The sequence below is a fragment of the Tachysurus fulvidraco genome, chromosome 17 (assembly GCF_022655615.1).
Source record: "Tachysurus fulvidraco isolate hzauxx_2018 chromosome 17, HZAU_PFXX_2.0, whole genome shotgun sequence".
NCBI lineage: Eukaryota > Metazoa > Chordata > Actinopteri > Siluriformes > Bagridae > Tachysurus > Tachysurus fulvidraco.
The window spans coordinates 9301719-9323927 of NC_062534.1; the positions used below are offsets into that span (position 1 = coordinate 9301719).

The 22209-nt window shown below is 40.2% G+C and overlaps 1 protein-coding gene across 3 annotated transcripts in view; it reads right to left on the reverse strand.

Annotated features, from left to right (window-relative positions):
* Positions 1–22209, reverse strand: part of LOC113635933 (fibronectin type-III domain-containing protein 3A-like) — a 34719-nt gene that overhangs the window by 7251 nt on the left and 5259 nt on the right. Inside the window, exons 2-18 of one of the 3 annotated variants that reach the window (XM_047802383.1) lie at positions 18515–18644; positions 12094–12169; positions 11914–11990; positions 11538–11742; positions 9884–10117; positions 8500–8564; positions 8214–8377; positions 7708–7767; positions 6307–6445; positions 6117–6170; positions 5897–6018; positions 5482–5665; positions 4010–4096; positions 2522–2660; positions 1121–1183; positions 870–988; positions 687–792 (exon numbers count right to left, since the gene is read on the reverse strand). In XM_047802383.1, coding sequence (XP_047658339.1) covers positions 687–792; positions 870–988; positions 1121–1183; positions 2522–2660; positions 4010–4096; positions 5482–5665; positions 5897–6018; positions 6117–6170; positions 6307–6445; positions 7708–7767; positions 8214–8377; positions 8500–8564; positions 9884–10117; positions 11538–11742; positions 11914–11990; positions 12094–12169; positions 18515–18613 — 1993 coding nt within the window. In that variant the 5' untranslated portion in view covers positions 18614–18644. Of the gene's footprint in view, positions 1–686; positions 793–869; positions 989–1120; positions 1184–2521; positions 2661–4009; positions 4097–5481; positions 5666–5896; positions 6022–6116; positions 6171–6306; positions 6446–7707; positions 7768–8213; positions 8378–8499; positions 8565–9883; positions 10118–11537; positions 11743–11913; positions 11991–12093; positions 12170–13373; positions 13441–18514; positions 18645–22209 lie in introns of those variants that run through there. The other 2 variants (XM_027135699.2, XM_027135701.2) reach the window with 2 other exon arrangements.

Below are 22209 nucleotides of genomic sequence, written 5' to 3' on the forward strand. Positions count from 1 at the left end.
TATTTAAATCTGGATCTGAATTTAAAGAGGTGAATAAAAAACCCTGAGTAAGTAAAATCAACAAAATGTACATTTACGACATTTAGCAGATGCTCTTATCGACAGCGACTTACTTTATCCCCATTATACAGCTGAGCAATTGAGGATTAATTGAGTAGCAGCTTGGTGGCCCTGGGATTCAAACTCATGACCTTCCGATAAGTATTCCAACACCTTAACCACTGAGCTACCACATCCCCACAAAATGATTTATATATTTGATAATAAAGGAAGGTAAAAAAAATCCAAGGATTCAAACTATATAAATTGTATCTTATATTTGCTAATAATGGTAACAAATCGAAGCATGAAAATAGACAGATACGGTAAAAATAGATCATGTTGCAGAGAAGCGTTAGCAATAACTTCCAAACCCACTTCACATGAATTATCAAATAAAACTAAGTTAAAGGAATTCAATTATATTTAGAAAGTAATTTTGTAGCCATGGTTTTATTGTCTCATGGTTTGTTTTAATGATCTGTATACCGTGCTATTTATCTACAAACTCCTGACCTTGATTATCAGATAAGTGATGATTTTTCTTCAGTACAATTCTTTGCATATGCTTAAAGTTAAACAAAGAATGTATCTGGAATTCATGTGAAAGATGTTTGTGAACTCAGGGAAAATGTAAGAAGATTCACCCCATGATAGTAAAATCTCTGAGGATGTGGCTCCCTCTGCAGGGTGTAAGGCACAGCATGGTCCAGGAGGCAGAGGAGCCATCTGCACACAGAGACTCTCCGACACCTGAAGAAAAAAGATGTTCTTCAACCAAAACAAAACACTACGAAACTCAGAATTCCAAAATATTGGGATGCGATTACCTGGCTCTGACCTCCCAAATTCTCACAGTACACCCGCAGTTTGTACCATCTGCCCTCCTGTAAGCCCTCACACACATACTGTCTGAGAGGCCCACGGTACACGACATCCCAGTGGTGGTCTATACACACACACACACACACAGAACATCAAACATTTTATCAGATTTTATGTTGCTAAATATGTTCTGGGTCTAATATGTTGACTTGACGGCTTGATGGTGGTGTGATTGAAGGCCAGAAGCTTCTCTCACCGTTCTGACTGAGTTCCAGTATATATAGAGAGATTGGCGAGCCTCCGTCATCATCTGGGGCCTCTGACATGCAAGTAATGAAAGAAAACACAAAAATAAGCAGTCGGCATATCAGGTAATATGTACAGTATGACAAGTATGATGATTTATACACACTGATTATGTAAAGAATAAAACAAGGCAGGGAAAACACTCAAAGAAAGAATCAATGGTAATTATATATTTTCTAATAACAGCACTTCCTGTAGTGTTTAATTTCCTTTCATGCTTCAGTAATTTGTCAGTGATTACAGTAAAGTAATAAACAGGTTTTTTGTGCTTTACCATTTATAGTTACATTTACTAAAAATAATTTTATTTAGATATGCTATAGCCTCTGGCCTTTGAAAAAAAAAAACAACAATGCTAGTCAACAGCAAGGCCGAACACCTGAAGAGTTTCCTCTGTCTTTCAAATGCACTGAAACCCAAGACTACTTCCGTAAATGTTAAACAAACGAATACTTACTCAAAACTATGTTTATGCTTATCATCAAATAACGATTTTTTTTTCAATCGGCTATTTTATCGTGTCCAAAACACAATTGTACAAGTCTATAGTAATGTATATAACATATTGTATGTATAGATTCATGTTTTAAAATGAACTGATTAATATGATTTGAACTGTGAATTCGCCAGTGTTGTATATTTATTACTGTTCAAAAGCATGTGTAATGGTATTTGTTTCTTGATGCATATTATCTACACCTAGGAAAAGAGTTCTTCAAGAGTTTCTGCGATCATTTAATGTAGCATCAAGCCTACGGTGACTAGGTCTATATGACTGTATGATTAATACTAATACTAAGATTAATACTAAGACTAATACTACTGTGTTATCTGAGGAGCATAGTCTATGGCATTTTTATATGAGATACACTCATCCAGGATTCCCACTTCACACCTAAGCCTGTCTAACTGTTCTGTATGTGTAGACTTTTACATGTTCTTCCTTCCACTGTGTCTATATAGGTTTCCTCACACCTTGCTTATAGGTAAGAATGCATGCCCTGAGTTAAACTTTCGGATTTATTTCCACCTCAAACTCCTGATTACATCTGGATTCACTGGATTTACCAGGAGAGTATTGTTACTGAAGATAAAGAGAAATAGTACAGCATGGAATGTTAACCAGGTCTTTTATAATCCCTCATATTCCAAAACTGCAAAACGCTGATTCATTCCTGTTTACACTCTTTTTTGGGATGTGCTTTCGGTTAAACATTAGAACTGCTCAAAGTTATCACATGGGCCAGTACTAGTAAACCTTCTTGTATTGGAATACAGTTATACACCTATGCTTTCAACTGAGCCCAGAAGTAATCTGTGATTAGAGAACAGACTATGAATAACTCTTTACCCCAGACAACATGCAGGCTGTGTGGTTGTACAGAATTGTACACTGATGGTTTTCCTGGGCTGCCTGGTTGGTCTGGCAGTGTTCTATAGTCCACTACTGCACTAGACACACTGTAACCCTCTTGTCCAGCCACAGACACCTGTTTGAACACAAGAAACAAGAAAATGATAATACAAGAACCACTTAAGCAAACAGAGACATAAACTTTTCATTTAAAATATCTTGGTTTTTCTTTTTTTTTTTTTCTTTTTGGTGGTGGTGGTGGTGGTGGTGATGTATGCATGTAAACGTATCTATCTACGTATGTATGTATTGTACAACACTTTGTACCAAAGTGCTGTACAATTACAATTAAATATCCTAATATTAGAAAATTAAAAACACGTAGAGCTTAGACAGTGAGCTCAACAAAGAAATTAGGGGGAACCATTTCAGTGTAAACATGTCACATCATATATTACACTTGAATAGATGTCTCTCTATTCAGTGTGGCAGTGGTGCCCTTGAGAAAGTCCCTGTAACCCTCCACTAGCACTGCATTATGGTATGTAAGGAAATTTCACTTCGCTAGGAAGGTATTAGACTGTGTTAGGTTTTTTGTTAATCTGACTCCTGATGCAGATTGGCTTTGTCAATGAAAGCTGTTAAAGTTTTGTTTCATATATGCAGGTTTTTAGTTGAAATCAAGCCCTGGTTCATTCAGCACATTCAATGATATAGTTTCCATGCACAGATGTTAACAGCAATTTCAAGAGAATGGACAAAAATAACCAAGCTGACATTGTTTCTCAGTCTGGTTCATGTTCAAAAGAAGCCAGGTGCAGTCTGACTGCAGTGAGAACACAATTCAACCACTGATTCAGTCAGTCCACAGGAAATAACACGCATCTCAAACGCTGAGTGTTTGGGGTTGTAGGCGGCATTTCATCATGTGAGCCACTAAAAACAAAATGGCAAATTGAACAAGAGGGTATAGCTGGAGAGCTGTTGAAGGTAGCTGTGTAGGTTGTGAAAAAAAAACTACTGTTTTTACATTTTTTTTATTCATTTAATTCTGTGCAGCCTTTTGCATCAAACATAATAAGTAAAATAATCTTCACTCGAACATTTATCCATCCAGGTTTTGTATCCTACACAAGGTCTCATTGAACCTGGGTATTGTGCATACTAATGGGACAAAGTGGTGAACACCCTGGACAGGTTGCCAGGCCATCACAGGGCACACACTCACACTCTCCAGACAATTTAGAGTTGCCAGTCAACCTGCAGCACATATCTTTGGACTGGTTGAGGATCCTGAAATACCCAGAGGAAACCCCAGAAACACAGACAACAAACTCTGTACACCCAAAGTAGAGATGGGATTCGAACCCTCCACTACAGGCAAAATTGCTCATCAAACAGCTGAAACTGGTATTTTTGGACAAAAGTTGATTACAGTAAATTAAGTGACATTAAACAACATTAAAAGCTTCTGCCATAGCTCACCCTGAAACGATAGGAGGTGTATCGCCTGAGCTCGCTCACTATACATGACTGCTCCTCTCCACTGTGCTTCGGCTGAAATCCACACCCCTGTACAGAAAAAAAAAACATCCTGTCAACATCATTTCATAAATATTTCACAAACAACATGACTATGTTACTAGTCACTTCCTGGCCTTAAAAAAAAAAAAAAACAAAACAAAACAAAAAAAAAAAAAACATAACAAGTTTGTTATTTGTGACTGTTTTTTAACCTTTAGCGTGCCACTGTGCTTGAGCAGGATTAATCCACAGTCAGATGTGTGAGAGGAACAACACATGAATAGCCTCAAACATCTGGCACTAATTAGGCACACTGCACCATGTTCTCCATGGACACTGCACACGTGTGCTGGGTTCATGTATGTGAATAACTAAGGCTAGGGTCAAGTATTCCTGTGCATCAGTACATCTGAATAGTAGTTTTATTCACTTCACAACTTCTTGACACAGATGGTCCAGTTCAGTACATTCTTACAAAACTCTGTGACTGGGAGATTAGTCATAGAGGGTAACTCTCGATATGATACTCCCACAATCATGCTCATGCAGTGTGTGGATAGTTTTGGATATTTGCCAAACTTTGCCACATGTTTGTAAAATGTAGCTGTGTGCAAGGTTAGGGATCTTCTCTAATCAGAGCTATGGATCTTCTCGGACTAATGATGAATGGACTTTTTGCTTTTAGGTGCATGGCTTCCTCTAGACAGACTTGAATTGTCATATATCCTTTCTGTTTTATTATTTCTTTTAATAATAGATTTAACGTTGCTTTGCGGATGGTGATTTATTATTCTTTTTCTTTTCTTTTTTAGAACCAAACCCTGATCGATATTATGGCTCTGAGTTTTTATTACAAATATATGACACTTCAACTGCAGACAGGTCGACTACATTCAACTAATGATGTGACGTCTGATGGCAACTGCTAGCAACGGCACTAATTTAGCGGTGTCACAAGCAACAGGTGTGAATACATACAGTATGCAATCACAACTGTGCAAATAATTTTAAATACTATTCAGTGTTATAGGATGATTTGTGTAAATTCTTGGCATATAATCTCAGTTATTCTATCCATTTCAGTGTCAGGTTATAACACACAGAGTCCAGTTGGGTGATTATTTTTCTCCTGATGGACAGAGAAGGCTCTGTCACTGTCTACGGAGGAGATTAGACATAGAAGCCATCAAAGAGGGCAAAAATAACGCTCAATAAAAAGCTACCACCATCATGCTTCACTGTTGGGGAGGGTATTCTCAGGCTGATGCTGGGCTTCTTCTTAAAAGAAAATATTTATATTTAAATAGTGTTATAGTGTCAAATATCATGGGAAACTCTGTGTATGTTCATGAAATGATAAATGTTGAAAAGTTAATACTGAGTATCGTGTGCCATCAACTCCAGGAGAAATACATTGTTCGCCACATACTCACCGATCCAATCTCTTCCATCTCCAGTATGTAAGAGTGTGTGTCTCGACTAACCGTCCCACAGGGGGTGCTCCACTCGAGACTCAGCCATGTTACTCCAGCCTCCATCAGACGAGGTGGAGGTGGAGGAGCAGGAGGAGACACGACACAGCTGTCTGTGCAACAACTCAGAACAGCACTGAAGGCACTGGAAAGCACGGATACATATAAACACATCTTGTTGAGCTAATGATTAAGCATTTGAATCCTAAACCAGGATTATAAATAAATGCAGTTTGTGGTGAGGTTTAATGAAAACACATCAAATTTCAATTGATTATTACATTCTGCAACTTGTTCTACAATGCTCAAGAATGTTAATAGCCATAATGTAATTGAAGGAATATTTCAGTGAGATCTATAGGGACACAAGACATACCTCATTCCTACATCGTTTTTAGCAGCAAGTCTGAAGGCATATTTTGTTGAAGGCATGAGGTGCACAACTTTGTACTGCTTGGCAAGGCCACTGTAAACCTCCATAAATGCACTTTGTTTTCCCTGCTAATAATAGCAAATGCATAATCTTACATACAGAGCACACAGACATGACCTGAAAAAAAAAAGGCTTTATTGTGGAAAAGATAGGAGATTCTTACCTCGTGGTATTCCAAGCAAAACCCAGTTATTTTTGAGCCGTTGTCATTGGGGGACTGAGACAGACACGCAAGAAAAAACAGAGAATGAGCTGTACGATTTTTTTAAATGATTATAAAGTGATTATTGTTGATGTTAAAGTTATAGAACATAAAGTTTTGGCTCTATAATAGCTGAAGTTAAAAGGCGTACTCTCCACTGGAGGCTAATTGAGCTCTTGGTGCGCTGGATAAATCGGGGGACTGCAGGAGTGTCGGGAACGCTGCACAGTGTAGTGAAATTTACACTCTCTGATGGGGCTCCCTTCATTGACCTACAAGCCACACACACCCTTAGACACAAAGAAAGAGATCAGTATTGTGTGCTGTGTGATATATATATATATATATATATATATATATATATATATATATATATATATATATATATATATATATATATATATATATAGCTAGCGGTTATACACAGATTTAATAACTCAAAGCAGAAAATATCATGGTGCATCTCAATCAGCTCTCTGGCTCCCTAGCTTGTGAATCAGTTTTGGGAACTGGCTCACGACACATTGGGTGAATGAATTTCTGACGATATTCCTCATTAGTCACTGCAAAACCCAAACATATAAAATAATGAAGTTTAATACTGTATATGTCATATAAATTGTTAGCTTAATCAGCTGCATTTCTGTCACTGTTGGAACATCGAGTAGGATCGAAGGCCAGCTAGTGGATTCTTTTAAAGTCGTTAAACTCTTAAACAAACTGTATAGAATTTACATTCATTCATTTGCTAGACACTTTAACTGAAAGCCATTTAAAAATAATACATGATATGACCAAGAATAAAAGCATTTGAGGGTTACGGGCTAAAGGTCAAGGAATCAAGAGGGACAATTAGCTGGTTGCAACAGTGTAATGTAATGCCGTCATAAGCTAGTCAGAACATAAATGGCCAAAAAAATGGATAAACCAATAAAAAGAAGCACCAGGAAGCAGAATGTTAGTGCAGTAGGTATCTGCTGAGTAACTCTGTATGCTGAGTAAAAAGTGTGTGTTCATGGGTTATAAACTTTCACCATTCATAATTCAATGCAGATTAGGTTTTAGTGTTATGGTTCATTACTAAAATGCCAGTGTTGCCAAACAAGTACATATAGCACTACTTTATTGTAAAGAGCGGTCTGTTTGCCTTTTTTTAAATGGACCTTGCTTAAAGGAAATGTTCCACCCACTAACTGCTGCCCTCTGTGTCCCGATCATGGGTGTAGCACTTCCTGTTAAAGTTGGATCGTGTTTCCGATTCACAACAGTGTTGGTGAAATGTCACCATCTTCATCTTTTGACACTACTCATTACAATAGTGCCCAAATATTCAGACAAAACTCTACAGAGCAATAATTTAAAACTACCTGCACTCAACGTATGATTCAGGAACATGTTTACATCCTGTCTTCTGATCATATAATCAAAGTGAAATTTAAGTGGTGTATGTGGCGGCTGATATTTCAATTCATAGCCTCCTGATTAAGCTCTGAGTTACCACTTTGGATTAAATTGAAAAGAATAAATAAACTAAAGGGTGTTCAGGTCTCACCTGGCGTAATAATGTGTCGCAGGTCTGAGCTCTCCCAGTGTATGCGTAGTGTCTTTTCCTCTGGAAGAAAAAGAGATTCGAAATTACAAAGTCTGCCAAATGCTGTAATGTATAATTTAACGTAAAAAAAGATGCAAGGAAGTCGGACAGAAACTGTGAGACAAACAAAGGCTTAAGCCATATTTTGGTCATTATTGTAATGCATATTGTAATGTTTTGTATTTTTTTGAGCAACAGCACAGAGCAATGTCAGAGTAAGAAGGGATTGGGATTAAATGATTACAATGATAAGAGCTCAAAATCCCACAGCCACAATACAACATCTAGTAGAACACCTTCTGAGAACGGTGGAGGTTATTATTATAGCAATGGGGAGACTAGATCTAGAATGAGATAACCAACATGAACATATGGATGTGATGGTCAGGTGTCTACAACTACAAGCTTTTAGCCATATAGTGTACTTAGAACTTTGATTTTGGATTGTGGAAGCAATTGATACTCACTGGTACACAAGTTTGAAATCTCCCTCTGTGCCACTCTGAGACAAGGCCAGCTCGTAGCTGAGCGGCAGGGCTGGGTATGAGTGTAAGTGTGTATCTGCTTCTGACAGTATAGGGAGTGGAGGACGCCAGGAGAGAACTGCAGAGTGTGACGTGATGCTGCCCACCTGAGAGGAGGGGGTGGGGTGGGGTGGGGTGGGGTTGGGAGAGATGAAGGATCATAATAAAGCATCTGTACATGAAAACTGACAGTATGTAGATGAGTACTACATTAGTGTAAAGCACTCACTGTGGGTTTGCATACAGTAGACAGCAGCTCTTGCACTCGCCTCATTTCCTCTTCAGGATCTGCAGCTGTAATAATTCCATTATACAAAATATAATTTCTCATGATGTTTTAAATTTATATTAGCAATAAAAACTATGTTTTTAATATGGTGTGTTATAAAAAAGCCCTTTGCATGTTTGAGTATCCTACTGATGGAAGATGCAGTTGTATGTCTGTGTGTGTGTGTGTGTGTGTGTGAGAGAGAGAGAGACTGAAAAATAAAGTGAAATGCGTCATGCGACACTTGTTATATTCATATGTCTAATGCATGTTTCCAGACTTTTGTGTGTCTGTTGGGAACATTTTTATCGCAGACTACTCTCAAGTTACTCTAAATCTAAAGATTTACCAGCTCCAGTTGAATAACTCCATGTGGTCTTTGAGGACAACAATCTCCTCATCAATACAACATTTATCAGACTGTATATTTATAATCACACCCTCCAGTGTCACCCACATGAGGATGAGGTTCCCATTTGAGTCTGGTTCCTCTCAAGGTTTCTTCCTTTACCATCCAAGGGAGTTTTTCCTTGCCACAGTCCCTGAGTCACCTCAGACTTGCTCATTGGGGATAAATACAAACACATTTAAATATATCTAACATTAATCTTGAATTTTGTATTCTATTAATCTTAATAATAATAACATTTTATTCTATGTTTATGTTCTGTAAAGCTGCTTTGAGACAATCTCGATTGTAAAAAGTGCTATACAAATAAATTTGAATTGATCTCTCAAGTCAAAGTGACTTTGTTTAATATAACAGTGTAACTATCTTTACACAGCATTACACTGCCATGATATACAGTGCTGAAAAGTGTTTTGTTCTTTAGCTTCTTTTGGATGACCACTTGTTCTCACCTGCCCAAAAAAACCAGAGTAACAAGGAAACCGTACAGGTCAAAAGCTACAGTTAATGATCGACCATGAGAATGAGGAAGGTTGTTGATCTCCTGGAATTTTAATACATAAACTGGTTTATAACTGTGTTGAGCAGAACGGTATGTCAGCATGCACAACACATCAAACCTTGAAGTGGATGAGCTACAACAGCAGACGATCACATCAGGTTTCTCTTCTGTCAGCCAAGGACAAGAATCTGAGGCTGTTGTGGAGACAGCTGAAGAGTGGAAAATGACCAGGAGATTTTTTTTTATCTTCTAAGCATCCTGGTTGGGTGCGTCTTTTCATTTTGATGTGAAAATAAACTGAAGCTTTTCACAGCATGATTTTAAGTACTGTACTGCTGCAACATGATTGCCTGGTTAGAGAACTGCAGTATAAGCAGGCGCTCTGGTGTTCCTATTAAAGTGGATATCAACATGTACACGTGTGCATAATTCACCTTTAACCTCGTAATCGCTTGGAGGAGAGCCTCTGTTCCGGACTGAGTGTTTAAGACGTGGTGGTGTTGGAGAAGCAGCCATGCCTGTCCGAACTTTGCCGTGTCCGTTGTGGGTGAGTGGCATGCCGTTAGCAGCTCCCAGATGCCCGCCTTTCAGCCTCCGCTGTAGCTGATCCTGCATTTTTACTGCACGTTCATCACGAATGGGCACTGACACACTGTGGCACATCATATCTGCATGCATACACACACACACACATCTCATGAGTAAACAAATATTACATTTACTAGTTAGTTCACTGAGCAAATAGAAACTGCAGTGTGCTGTCCCAAGTTTTGGTTGGTAAACAAGTCATTGAATTTATAGCATATGGCAACCCTCTTAAGTGCATTAAGCCTCGGAGTTTCTGAAATAGCATTCGGTAACTGAGTCGTTAAGTCTTTGGTGAATGCTTCAACTTTAAGATTTGAAGTTCTGTCCTCTGAGCCTACTTGTCCATTGGACAACTTTAAACAAACAAACGACAGTCCAGACATGTAATCTTTGTGTCTCAGGCATGCAGCCTACTGATCTGTCTATCCACATATATATACACAATGATGCCTGTCATTGTCAGGTTACCGTCTGCCCACCTTTGCTCACAAAAGTACCAAAATACAAATAAAATAATGAAAATAAAGGTCAGGCTTCAGTTAATATCTGAATCAAACATCAGAATTGTAAAAAAAAAAAAATCATCTCAGTGACTTTCACCACTGTATATATATATATTTTCAGGTTGCCAAAACTGTGATTTTCACCATAAATCTTTTAAACATCAAATCACATTGTGTGGGCTTGTTGGTGAAAGAGGAGGACTCTTAGAGCTAGTCTGAGGTTTCAGTGGGCACAAGCTAACCAAAACTGTGGTGAAAATCACATGGAAAAACAGAATGAACGGCTGACTGGATAATTGCAGGTGCTCCTAATAAAATGGACACAACAACACACGTTACAATGTAAAAAAAAAAATTGGTCTGGAAAAATCATCCTTTAGAACACAGTACTCTTAGCAGGAGTTTCGATCATTTATCCATCGCTGCATCCAGGGGGATCCGAACCTTATCCCGGGAGCACTGCACACCAGACAGGAAAACACCCTGGAGGTCAGTAATATTTAACAATTCCTGCCATGAATCAACCACTAGGTGGCCAATAATGAGTCGTACTTTAGTGCATATATACTTCTGCATATACATTTCTGATTGATCCTACACATTTACCAAACATTATCCTGAGCGACTTTAATTTTAATCTCATTTTATGAACTGATCTACTTGCTCAGGGGCTCAGCATTGCCGGACATGGGATTTGAACTTGCAACCTTAAACAACACCTTAAACACGACGCAACTACATCCCACACAGGATTACAGGAAGTCTGGAGATAGGGCAGGGAACACCTTGGACAAGGTATCGAGCCATCACAGGGCACACACACTCACACACTGGTTCATACACTACATACAGTTACAATCAGCCACCCAATAGGAAACCGGAGTACCTCGAAGAAACCCCTGAAGCACAAAGAGAACAAGCACACAGGGTTTTGAGGAAATATGATGCGAAAAGGCCCAGTTCTGCCCACTCTACAGTATAGGTGTGTAATGCTCACCCTGCTCATTGTAGACAGGAAGTGCAGGCAGCTGGTGTATGTAGTGAGGAGAGAGCTCGGTGGGGTAAAAGTGTGGGTGGTGCAGCATGGCTGGCTGTGGTGGGGTGTACAGTGGGAGATGTGGAGGTACAGGGGGTAAAGAGGGATGAAACTCCATCGTATGAGGCAGAACCAGCACCTTCCACATGCCGTTCTCCTCCACCACCTGAAGGAGACACACAAGATCACTACACATTTCTGCTATTTATAACATCACCAAGAAACATTTCTGTTTGAAATATCTGTTTGTTCTAAATGCCATTCCGTAATGATGGGGCATTCGTTTTAGTTGTAGAATAAAGCATAATAAATCATGATAAATATGGCAACGGTGTACCTGAGATATGTAACCTGGAGGCACAAAAATGGGTGGCATGGTGCCATTAGGGGACACCATGGGCACCTGCGCAGGACCTGAACACACACACACAGAATGTAGAGTCTGTTAAATACCACTGACTTAACCTGGATACGCACTGGTGTGCATGTGATGGTGTGTAAACAGGTATGTGTTCACCTGTAATGCACTGAATCTGGCCATCATCTGTGCGTACAGTAAAAGTCTCTCCTGGATTGACCTGTACCAGGACCATCTGGAAAAGACAAACAAACAGATGCACCGTGGTGTGAGTCACGTGACATGAAACAACAGTTCTCTCTTTAAATCTAAATTCGTTTGCAGAGTTTTTTCATCTTTACTCCCAAAGAAAACACTTTTCACTTCTGTGTATGAAACTCAGCATTTATTAGAAAGGGTTTCCTGGGATGTTGTGCGTGATTAGATATGATGTTTCACAAAGTCAATATTTTTTGCGGGGGGCACGGTGGCTTAGTTGTTAGCACATTCGCCTCACACCTCCAGGGTTGGGGGTTCGATTCCCGCCTCCACCTTGTGTGTGCCGAGTTTGCATGTTCTCCCCGGGATTTACCGTGTTTCTCACATGCAGGTGGTGAAGCTGATTTTGTGTCTTTTGCTGGAAATTAGGAAATTTTTCCAACTCAATTCTGATAATGAAAAATATTAATTTTATTTCAATGTATTTATTTAAAAAATTATTTGATCAGAAGCACCTAATGGACAACAACCCCCCCCCCCTTTTTTTTAAATAATAGATTTTGTAGGCAGGTTGACTCCCACATCCTCAAAGAACTCAGTTTCCCAGAACAACCTACAAACATGGCTACCTGGACTACACTTCCCAAAACACACCTTTTAATCATACACCCCTGTCTCCAGTCACAGCAGCCGCTATCTAAAGCCTCTCTCACACACACACACACACACACACACACACACACACACACACACACACACACACACACACACACTGACTTTTGATCGTGTATTTTTTATTGTCACAGTAAAACTTTCTCTGCATCGATTCCAGCCTCCCTTTTCAGACAGAAGCTGTTTACTGTGACAACCACAATAAGCAGAAGAAAAAGAATATTGGATATTTGCTTCTATCCAAATTCCAGCATGTGTGCGGTGGTTTCCCAGCAGAGGTGAGGTCCAGCTCAGAGCAAACACTCGTCCACACACGTCCATGAGCACGTGTTTGTTTCCCCGAGCCTGCAGAGTGTGTGCACAAAGCCCTGACCCCGTTTGACAAACTACGCCTCCATGGGAAATGTACACTGGCCTGGATGTTACATAAGTCTCCACACACACACACACACACACACACACACACGCACACACACTGCCTGCTTGCCTGCACATTGACACCATGACAGTCAGAATCATGGAACAAAATATATCAGTGACAAAGAAATAATAGAAAACATTTTACTTACAATTACTAATGGTGTGCAAGAGTCGAGTAAGAAGTTGAAAGAGAGAGAGAAAGAATGAGAAAGAGACAGGGAGTGAGGGAGAGAGAGAGAGAGAGACAGAGACAGTGTGGGGGAGACAGAGAGAAAGAGAGAGGGAGAGACTGAGAGGGGGGGCAGAGAGAGATAGAGGGAGAGAGAGAGACAGACAGACAGAGAAACAGACAGAGAGAATGACAGAGAGAGAGAGAGAGAGAGAGAGAGAGAGAGAGAGAGAGAGAGAGAGAGAGAGAGAGAGAGAGAGAGTGGGGGAGGAAGCGGACAGAGGCAGTATGTGAGGAATGCACGATACAGACGATGGAAGAGGGGCAGAAGTATGAAGTATGCATGGAATGCCGTGACCAGCCCCCAAAGCCATTGCCATCCCTGGGAGCCAAACCCCAGAGGTGAAGAAAGAGGGCGGGAAAACGAGGGAGGAAAGAGGGAGGAGGAGATGGAAAGGAAAAATGCAAGACACCTAATACCTGATTAGCATTTACAAAAAAATCCCTGAAAACAACAAGCACAAACTACTTTAGTTGTACCACAGCACTTCTGAATTCTCTAATCTGATTGGTCAGGAATTGTGGAGTTGTTTACTTTAACATCACTGCTGTCTGTAATACAAAACCCTGCTTCCTTTAGTTAGAATCCTGATCTGTTTTCATTACTCTTCTAGCAGCTCACACGGATTTGTATGGCACATGCTCCACATTATCTAAGACTAAAAATAAACAGATTAACACTGTGGGCCTGTGTAACAAAATAAAGTATGTAACAGTCCCTTGTGCATTCTGCAGACTTTTTAGCGATTCTTGTCACCAAAAGTGCTTCGATTGCTACTAGCGTTTTCATGTCAATGTTAAGGAGAGTAGCATGTCATCATTACTACATTACATAAATATAAAGTGTATTTACATTTTGTTCTGTCATTGCGTTACAGCAAAATGAGAGGAATGATGAAGGCTGCTTGACTTGACATGATACTGCGACGGTGTGTGTCATTAGTGTATCAGGGGACGGCTCAGAAAAAAGAAAGCGCAATCTCTCTGCTGTACTAATCAAACTCCACCACACTGGGTCAGATCTTCCTGGCATTGAGGATGTGTGTGTGTGTTGTACTGTGAGTCACAATAAAAACAAAGCAAACCCTGATAAATTCCACTGACAGGAATACACTAGTCGAGAGTTAAAGTAATACGAGCAACAGTCAGGACTCAGAACTGCAGCGACATCCAAGCTTTGTCCGATCTGGTCCCAAAAACCACAAACGACGTCAAGCAGCTGCTTGGTCTGTGCCAAAACAAAAGCAAAAAATCCCACAATGTGTATGGGCTGAGGAAGCAGTTTTAAAGGCACAGGGTAAATATTTGTACTTTTTTCCTACTTCAGCAAGACAATGCAAAATAAGAAGAGGCTGTAGCAGAAGAGGTGCTGTAGCAAATGCTGTATGCAGAGGGCAGAAAATTTATCAACGAGCACAAAGTGCAGGAAAAAAGAAATAGCATCAGATCCACAGCGTTAGTAGAAACAGCTTCTGGTAAAGTGTCCGTGGGAGTGCTGGGAAGTTCAGTCACTGCCCGGGTTGAGTCACTCACCCCAGTCACTGAGGCTTAATTAGGGTGAATAATCGTATATCCGTAATGCCTTTCATCAAAGTCCAGCTCCGTTCGGCTAATGAATCGCTAATTGCTTATGTACATTCACTTCTTCAGGTATGCTTGTTCTGGTGTATGGGAAGTTGTTGGAGTTGTGTTGTGGAGCTGGGGATGGAGAACGTCATGGAAAACTACAAGGAATGAAAGCTGATGTTGGCTCTCCTTCCTCCCCATGTCAGGACTGATGGACAGCGTGGAGAGGCGCAGTGACCTGGACTGATCAAGGCTAATCTGCCGGTCGCTCTCAAGGAGATAAAGTTGCTCAAAAGCCACGTCTCAAGCCGAGCTCTCGTTCCTGCTCTTTGTGTGGCCTTTGAGCTCACAGCACGCTTTGATCTGGAGGCCAAACGATGGGAAAGCAGGCATGGAATGTGGCTTTCTTTTTCAAGGGGGAGCCATGAATGAATAAAAGATTCCCCCCACACTGTTTTTCTTCCTTCATGGGGCTGTGCTTTTTCACATGGAGCGAAGGCATCGGGCCACAATCACACATTACTTAATAAGCCTAACTTTACCACGTTTGCTAAGGTTTACTGAATGCGAATAAAAGACTTTTTTTTTTTACACTTGACGTTGTGTCTAAGTGCGATATTATATTGTTTTTCCGTAATCTGTTTCTACTTGACGTGACCTTTGTTTTATCGCTGAAAGTCTACTTTATGCTGCTTTATCTCCTAGTCTGTGAAAATCTTTTGTAAAAAATGATGCACAGTGAAACTCGGACACTTTTATTTTTCTCTAAACTTTTTGCAGAAAGTCTGTAAAACAATAAACACTACAACACAGCAGAGTAACTATTGCTTCACACACTGATGAGAGCAACTGTGAAAAAGAAACACATGCTGAGAGAACACCCCCCCCCACACACACACACCCTCAAACACACACACAACCACTTTCTGTCTTTCTCTCTCTCTCTCACTCCCTGTCTCTCCTCTCACACACACACAGATACAATCACAACCACTCTATGTGTCTGGGTGTGTGTATGAGAAACAATCACAACCACTCTCTATCACACACACACACACACACACACACACACACACACACACACACACACACACACACACACACACACACACACAACCACCCTCCCATCAGCGGAGGCTATCAGGACCCGAGTTCCGGATGTGTACACTTCCAGCCCCTTTCCCTCCCCCCTTTTCGCCTCCTCTTCCTGGAAATTCTGTTGGCAGAGCTCGGCTGTGAGGAATGCAGACACTTCTCTCCTCTCCTCTCTCGTCTCAGCTTGGCTACATTCGAAGCACTCAGATGACCTGGAGTTTTGTCTCAAAACTGTTCAAATAGCTGCTTCTTAAAATTCTTAAAATGAAGGAATCTACAGTGGTTAAAAGCAGACCAGACTGATAAACTGATAAAAGTAAAACACACACACACACACACACGCACACCCACCCACACACACACACACATGCACACACACTAAATATAAATACAGAACAAATACAGAATGGTGAACGAGCACTGCTACAGTTTACCACCCACACAATCAAATCCCACTGACAGACGTGAGCCGCTTCAGCTCTGAATAATTCATGTTAGAATAAAGTCTGCTTTCCACTGTGGGATTTTCACCCTGACACGCTGCACTACAAATCTTTGCCAATGACTTGAGATCAGTGGTCTGAGAATGCAGAATGTGAAAATAACTGGAAACGCTCGACACGCCCATGTCTAGTCACAGACGGTTTCTGTAGCTGGTGTCACTCTCTGTAAGGACGAATGATCTCTGGTTGCTTCGTTGGTGCGACTCGCTGTCTGTACGAACGACACTGCTGCTATTACACTTGTGTAGAAGTGACCAATAGGAGAGCGGCGTAGGATGACATAACAATCTCGGGACAAATATAAATCTAGAAATGTCAACAAAACGAAACTAAAGAACAGGCAACAATCTCCTTATTACGTAAAGGACACTTTGAACTAGGCTTGAGCAATATTTTATTATTTCTTCCCCAATTTTGAAGAATTTTTAATAATGTGATAAACAATTTAAGCTTAAACCCCAGCAGAAAGGGAAAACTAGCATTTCCACTACATGTTTTAGGGAGAGTACAGACAGGAGTGTGGAAAAACATTATCAGCTGTGCAGACAAAAACTGGGCCGAGCGTGAGAGCTCAGCTGGACAGCGGATTTCTTGAGCAATTCTGCAGTAAAATGCAGTCAACAGTGAAAAAAAAAAAAAAACACAGCAGTTTTACATATGACACTTTAAAGAATTCAGCTGGTGTGATGTTGATGCTGTGTAACATTCGGCTTTGGAGAGTGAGTGAGTGAGAGAGAGAGAGAGAGAGAGAGAGAGAGAGAGAGAGAGAAAGAGAAAAGACCGATATTATTTCTAAAATCTAGAATTTGATGTTTTTGTTGTAGATCTTTAGATGTTTTCCTCTGTACAGTCACAGAAACGCCACATGGTGTAAACAGAAATCTCTTTTCTTGTTTATTGTTTTGTTGCCTTTGTAAGTCTCAGAAGCCGTAATACAGCCACGGAGGATTTACAATGTGACATTTTTTTCTCGCTGATGCAAAAGCACGAGACAATTTAAAATGATCCTGCGCCGTATTGATCCAGTCGTGGTTGTTGACACCGCAAATACGCAAACAAGTGCGTTAACCCGGGGTTTAGTGATGTACAGTGTGAAAAATCAGACAACGAATTAACAGGATTAAGTGTATGTAAAGTATGAGCAATGTGCACCATTGAATCAGATAAAAGCTTGTCCAAAGCGTTGCTACAAATTCGGAAGCACACGATTGTGTAGGATGCAGTCGTCTGTGTATCTTCGTAGACGCAGCAGCTTTGACGCCACTAAAAGTCATCGGTTTGCCAAAACATAGAAACACTTGTATTATATACACTTGTATATCCACTACATGTATATGTAGACTGAAAACATTGTACACATAGTCTCCGTAATTCTGTATGATTATAGTGACTATAAATACGTATGTATACGCTCAATAATGGCAAAAGGAAGATAACTGTTTTGAATGCATAAGGAAAATATAGAGGATCTTTTGTTCTTTGCGAAAAAAGAACATTTTGTATGTATTTCTTCAATAAATAAATAAATCAGAAATATTTGGAAGATCTTAAAATGAAACGCGTGTTCGGCTAGGCTAGTGTCACTGTGATTGACAAGCAAAGGACCAGGCATGCCAACCACATGCCCCCATACCCACCCCCAACTCCTCCACCCAGACTGCACAGCCTACATCTTGGCTCAGAAATGCTGAGATTCAGACTCGTGATCAGCTGACGGTCGGGTAGAAGCTTTTTCCTTATGCCTTTGTTTGCTAAACAAACCCTCGCCATCCAGAATGCTTCATTTCAGTGACAAGAAAACTTTGCCTATTTATTACTCTGAGTAGGCTTTGGCTTCCGAATAAGCGAAGAGCTTGCTATCTGAAGATCTCGGCCTGTTTTGCACCGGCTCACTCACCTGCTGCATGCCGTCTCGGCTGAGCATGTGTGGGTAGAGGGGCATTTCAGCCAGCATGGGCGTGGCCTCCAAAAGTGGGAGGTGCTGATCTGTCATCATAGCTGAAGAGAGAGTTCATTGACATCAACTCCTACGAGATGAAAAAGAGAAGAGAAAGAAAGATGTTTAATACATTGGAGCAAAACACAGGACTGGGATTTGTTTCTTTTTTTTGAGATCTGTGTATCATATGTTTGTGGTCTCCATTTTATCATAACGGAATAAATACCTTTTCATAGATTAATGTTACAGAAGATCTTCTGAATAAAGTTTAAAACATGTGGTACACTGAGAGAATTCTTCCTAAGATATATTTCATACGATTTACAGCTGACAGCTGCAGCATCACAGCATGTGCAGGGTTAACAAACAGCAGCCGTCCATACGAACAAGCACACAATGATCATACAAATGAAATGAAATTACAACATAATAGCAATAAAAGTAAATATCGGAAAGAGGATCAATATCTGTACGTAGCTGAATGTTGTCAAGCTGTTGGTGGTGTCTGTACCACAGCATCTCGCATAGTCTGTTTTTGACTATCATAGTCTGTTTTTTCCCTCAAACGTTTAGTTGTTTGCGCTTGCGCTGCCCTCACCACCCAGTTTGGAATAATCTCTTCTGTTGACTAAAGTTCTTCTTAGTAATGTTTTATTAGTAGAACCATTAAACTGTTTCTTTTTTAAATTGTCCTCAAAAATGAAATGACTGTTCTCAGAGTGTAAACACACTTCATCCTGTTCTGATGCTGATCCTGACGTGTGGATGTTTCGCCAGCCGACATCACATTACTAACTCGTTTCCATAAGATTACTGCTGTTCGAATGATTTGCTGGATGTGTTGAGCGCAGCCTAATCTTTACTGTGAGAGGAAATTGCACTTAGCAAACATGTTTTTAGTTTTTTATGGATTTGTTTAAACGGCAGCGTTCGTTAAACCGGCTTCGGGCTTATCCTGGTCGTAAAACGTCTGAGGCAAGCTGAGATAGTCGTCTGAATAAATACGTTTCCGAGACTTTGGTGAAATAACAGGAACTGGCCAAAATTTTCATTGCTTTTTCTTTCTGTTTGGAAAAAAGTTTCAGTTTCTCCATTTAACTACAGCTTCTTTTAGCTATAGTTTGAGGTTTCACACTGTTCATACTTTACCCGGGTTTAACAATTAACCACCGTTATTAATAATCTTTTCACACTATATGTTTCACACTGTACTTTCCTAAACCCTGTCTTAACATTCTCAACAAACCCAGCCATTAATATAGCTCAATGATCAAATAAAGGATAAATACAGCTAGCAAACTAGTGTAGATTTGGTTTGAACACTGGGGGTTTGGATGGGTTTGCTTCATGATATTTTTTTATTAAATAAAAAAATAAAAATAAAATCAGTTTTGATATATCTGCATTGTCCATTGTCCACACAATTCACCGTTACATATAGATCTTTCTATCTATTTCCATCCATCTATCCATCTATCCATCCATCCATCCATCCATCCATCCAGAAGAATCTCTGGTCAAAGACGGTGTGACGTGACATCCATCATGAACGCTGTTGATGCTGATAACAGAAACTATTTGGTTGAATGTAGCTAATAGAACACAAGGCTATGTTTCCTGAACTTGTTACTGACAGATAGCTACAGCAGATGAAGTTAGCTTCATCATAATAACCATGGCATCCTATGTGCTTCTGAGTACGATTGATTTTTTGTTCCACTCTGATTGGTGATCTTGTGAGTAGTGTTCATCCTCATCTTTGTGAAGCTCCTCTTGCTCTCCCGGTCTCACGCCAGCGAGCTCATGCTGACAAACTCGTACACAATTCACAGCAGCGCTAATGTTTCAAAATAAATACTTTTACATATTTTTGCGATGAATATCGATGGGTTGAAGTTGCTAGTACTGGTTAGTACTTCTGAAACTCCCCCCCTGTAGTAGCTGCACTAAGAATAGGTTTATTTCACTCCTGAAATTTCGTGTCTCTAAATATTTCATAAAGTTTATGATTTCAAGAAACATTTAAACATGCACTTTTCCCTAAAGGCAAAGAAGCTAACAGATATTCCACATTGTGATCTGGGTTTGAAATCAGCTTAGCTTTTATACAGAGTTTGAGAAATCTCCCAGTGGGGGTGAGGGGAGGTTGTTTTGTGTGTGATGCTGAATTGTTTCCTTCATATCTGAACATATTTGACCTTTATACAGTCTTCTACAAAAGTCGAAGCCTTCTCCACAACTGGAAAGTCTGATTAAACAGAGTGCAATGATGTGTAAAGAGTCTTTTTTTTTTTCCTCTGTCGCTTCAAACTCATGCTAGGTTTCCCATCTGGAGTCAATAACTCCACACTCGTCAGTAGAAAATTCATCCCAGGCTGTAAACAGGAAACAAAGGGAACACGCGCGATGTGACAGAAATGCCTGCATGACGCCAGAGCACCAAACGACCTGTGCTTGTGCATGCTGTAGGGCTCGGACCACACGCACGTGCCTGGTGGGTATCATGCTCAAACTAATCTGCTGTCCTATAGGATGCTGAGTGAGGGTAGAAAGAGAGAGAGAGAGAGAGAGAGAGAGAGAGAGAGAGAGAGAGAGAGAGAGAGAGAGAGCGAGCAGGCAAGGATAAAATCAGGATTCATATCAGATTTATCAATGTCTAATTGTCTAAGCTAATTTTCTTCTTCTGTTTATTTGGTATGAAGTGTACAGTATTAAAGGGTCATTATTTCACCATACACTCCCTACATTACTACTGAAAGGTGTAGAATGAAGAGTTTATTCCATAATGTAGCCTGTGAGCAATAAATGACACCAGTCTGAGCTCTTACGCTTACATTCTTCACTCCCTCCAGGAGGTCATCATTTTGTGGCCGCAAATGAAAATAATCTGCATTGTCATGGGGTTTTGGGGAGTTGTTACCATAAAGCTCATAATTTTCGAAAAACGCACATCTTGAAGTACTTTTCACTTCTACCACAGCATTCTCACAATGAATTAGACATTTTCTTTAATTATTAAAGAACACCATGTTTTTATCCATTTATAGATCTGTTAAACGTTGTGTAACTCCCTCAAAAACACTTTACTTCCTGTTATCACTTACATTAGCATCCCTCTCACACCTCTCCTACTTAATAAGACAAAAATATGTGCCGTGACAAAAAATCTTGATCTCTCCAGGTCACGCTTTGAGTCTGACTGTTACAGAATGCTGACACTGGAGACTACAGGCTATAGGAAATGTCTGTGATGTCAGTTGTTATATGGTTGAAGTAAGAATAATAAGATATAAACAAGTGCATTGATAGAAAAGCCGTGTTTTTACAGGCATCTGTCGACCCTTTTTGACCGATCAGCATTGAGCATTCAGCAGCACTGTGGTGTAGCAGGTTTTAAAGTTAGGCTAACACTCTGTAGAAAATTCTTCTTCCACTTTCGGCTTTTCCCGTTAGGGGTCGCCACAGTGAATCATCTGTTCCCACATAACTTTATCCTCAGCATCCTCTACTCTCGCACCAATTACTTTCATGTCTTCATTTAACACATCCATATATCTCCTCTTTGGCTTTCCTCTTGACCGCTCACCTGGCTTCATGTCCAACATCCTTCTACCAATATAACCATCTCCCTCCTCTGTACATGTCCAAACCAT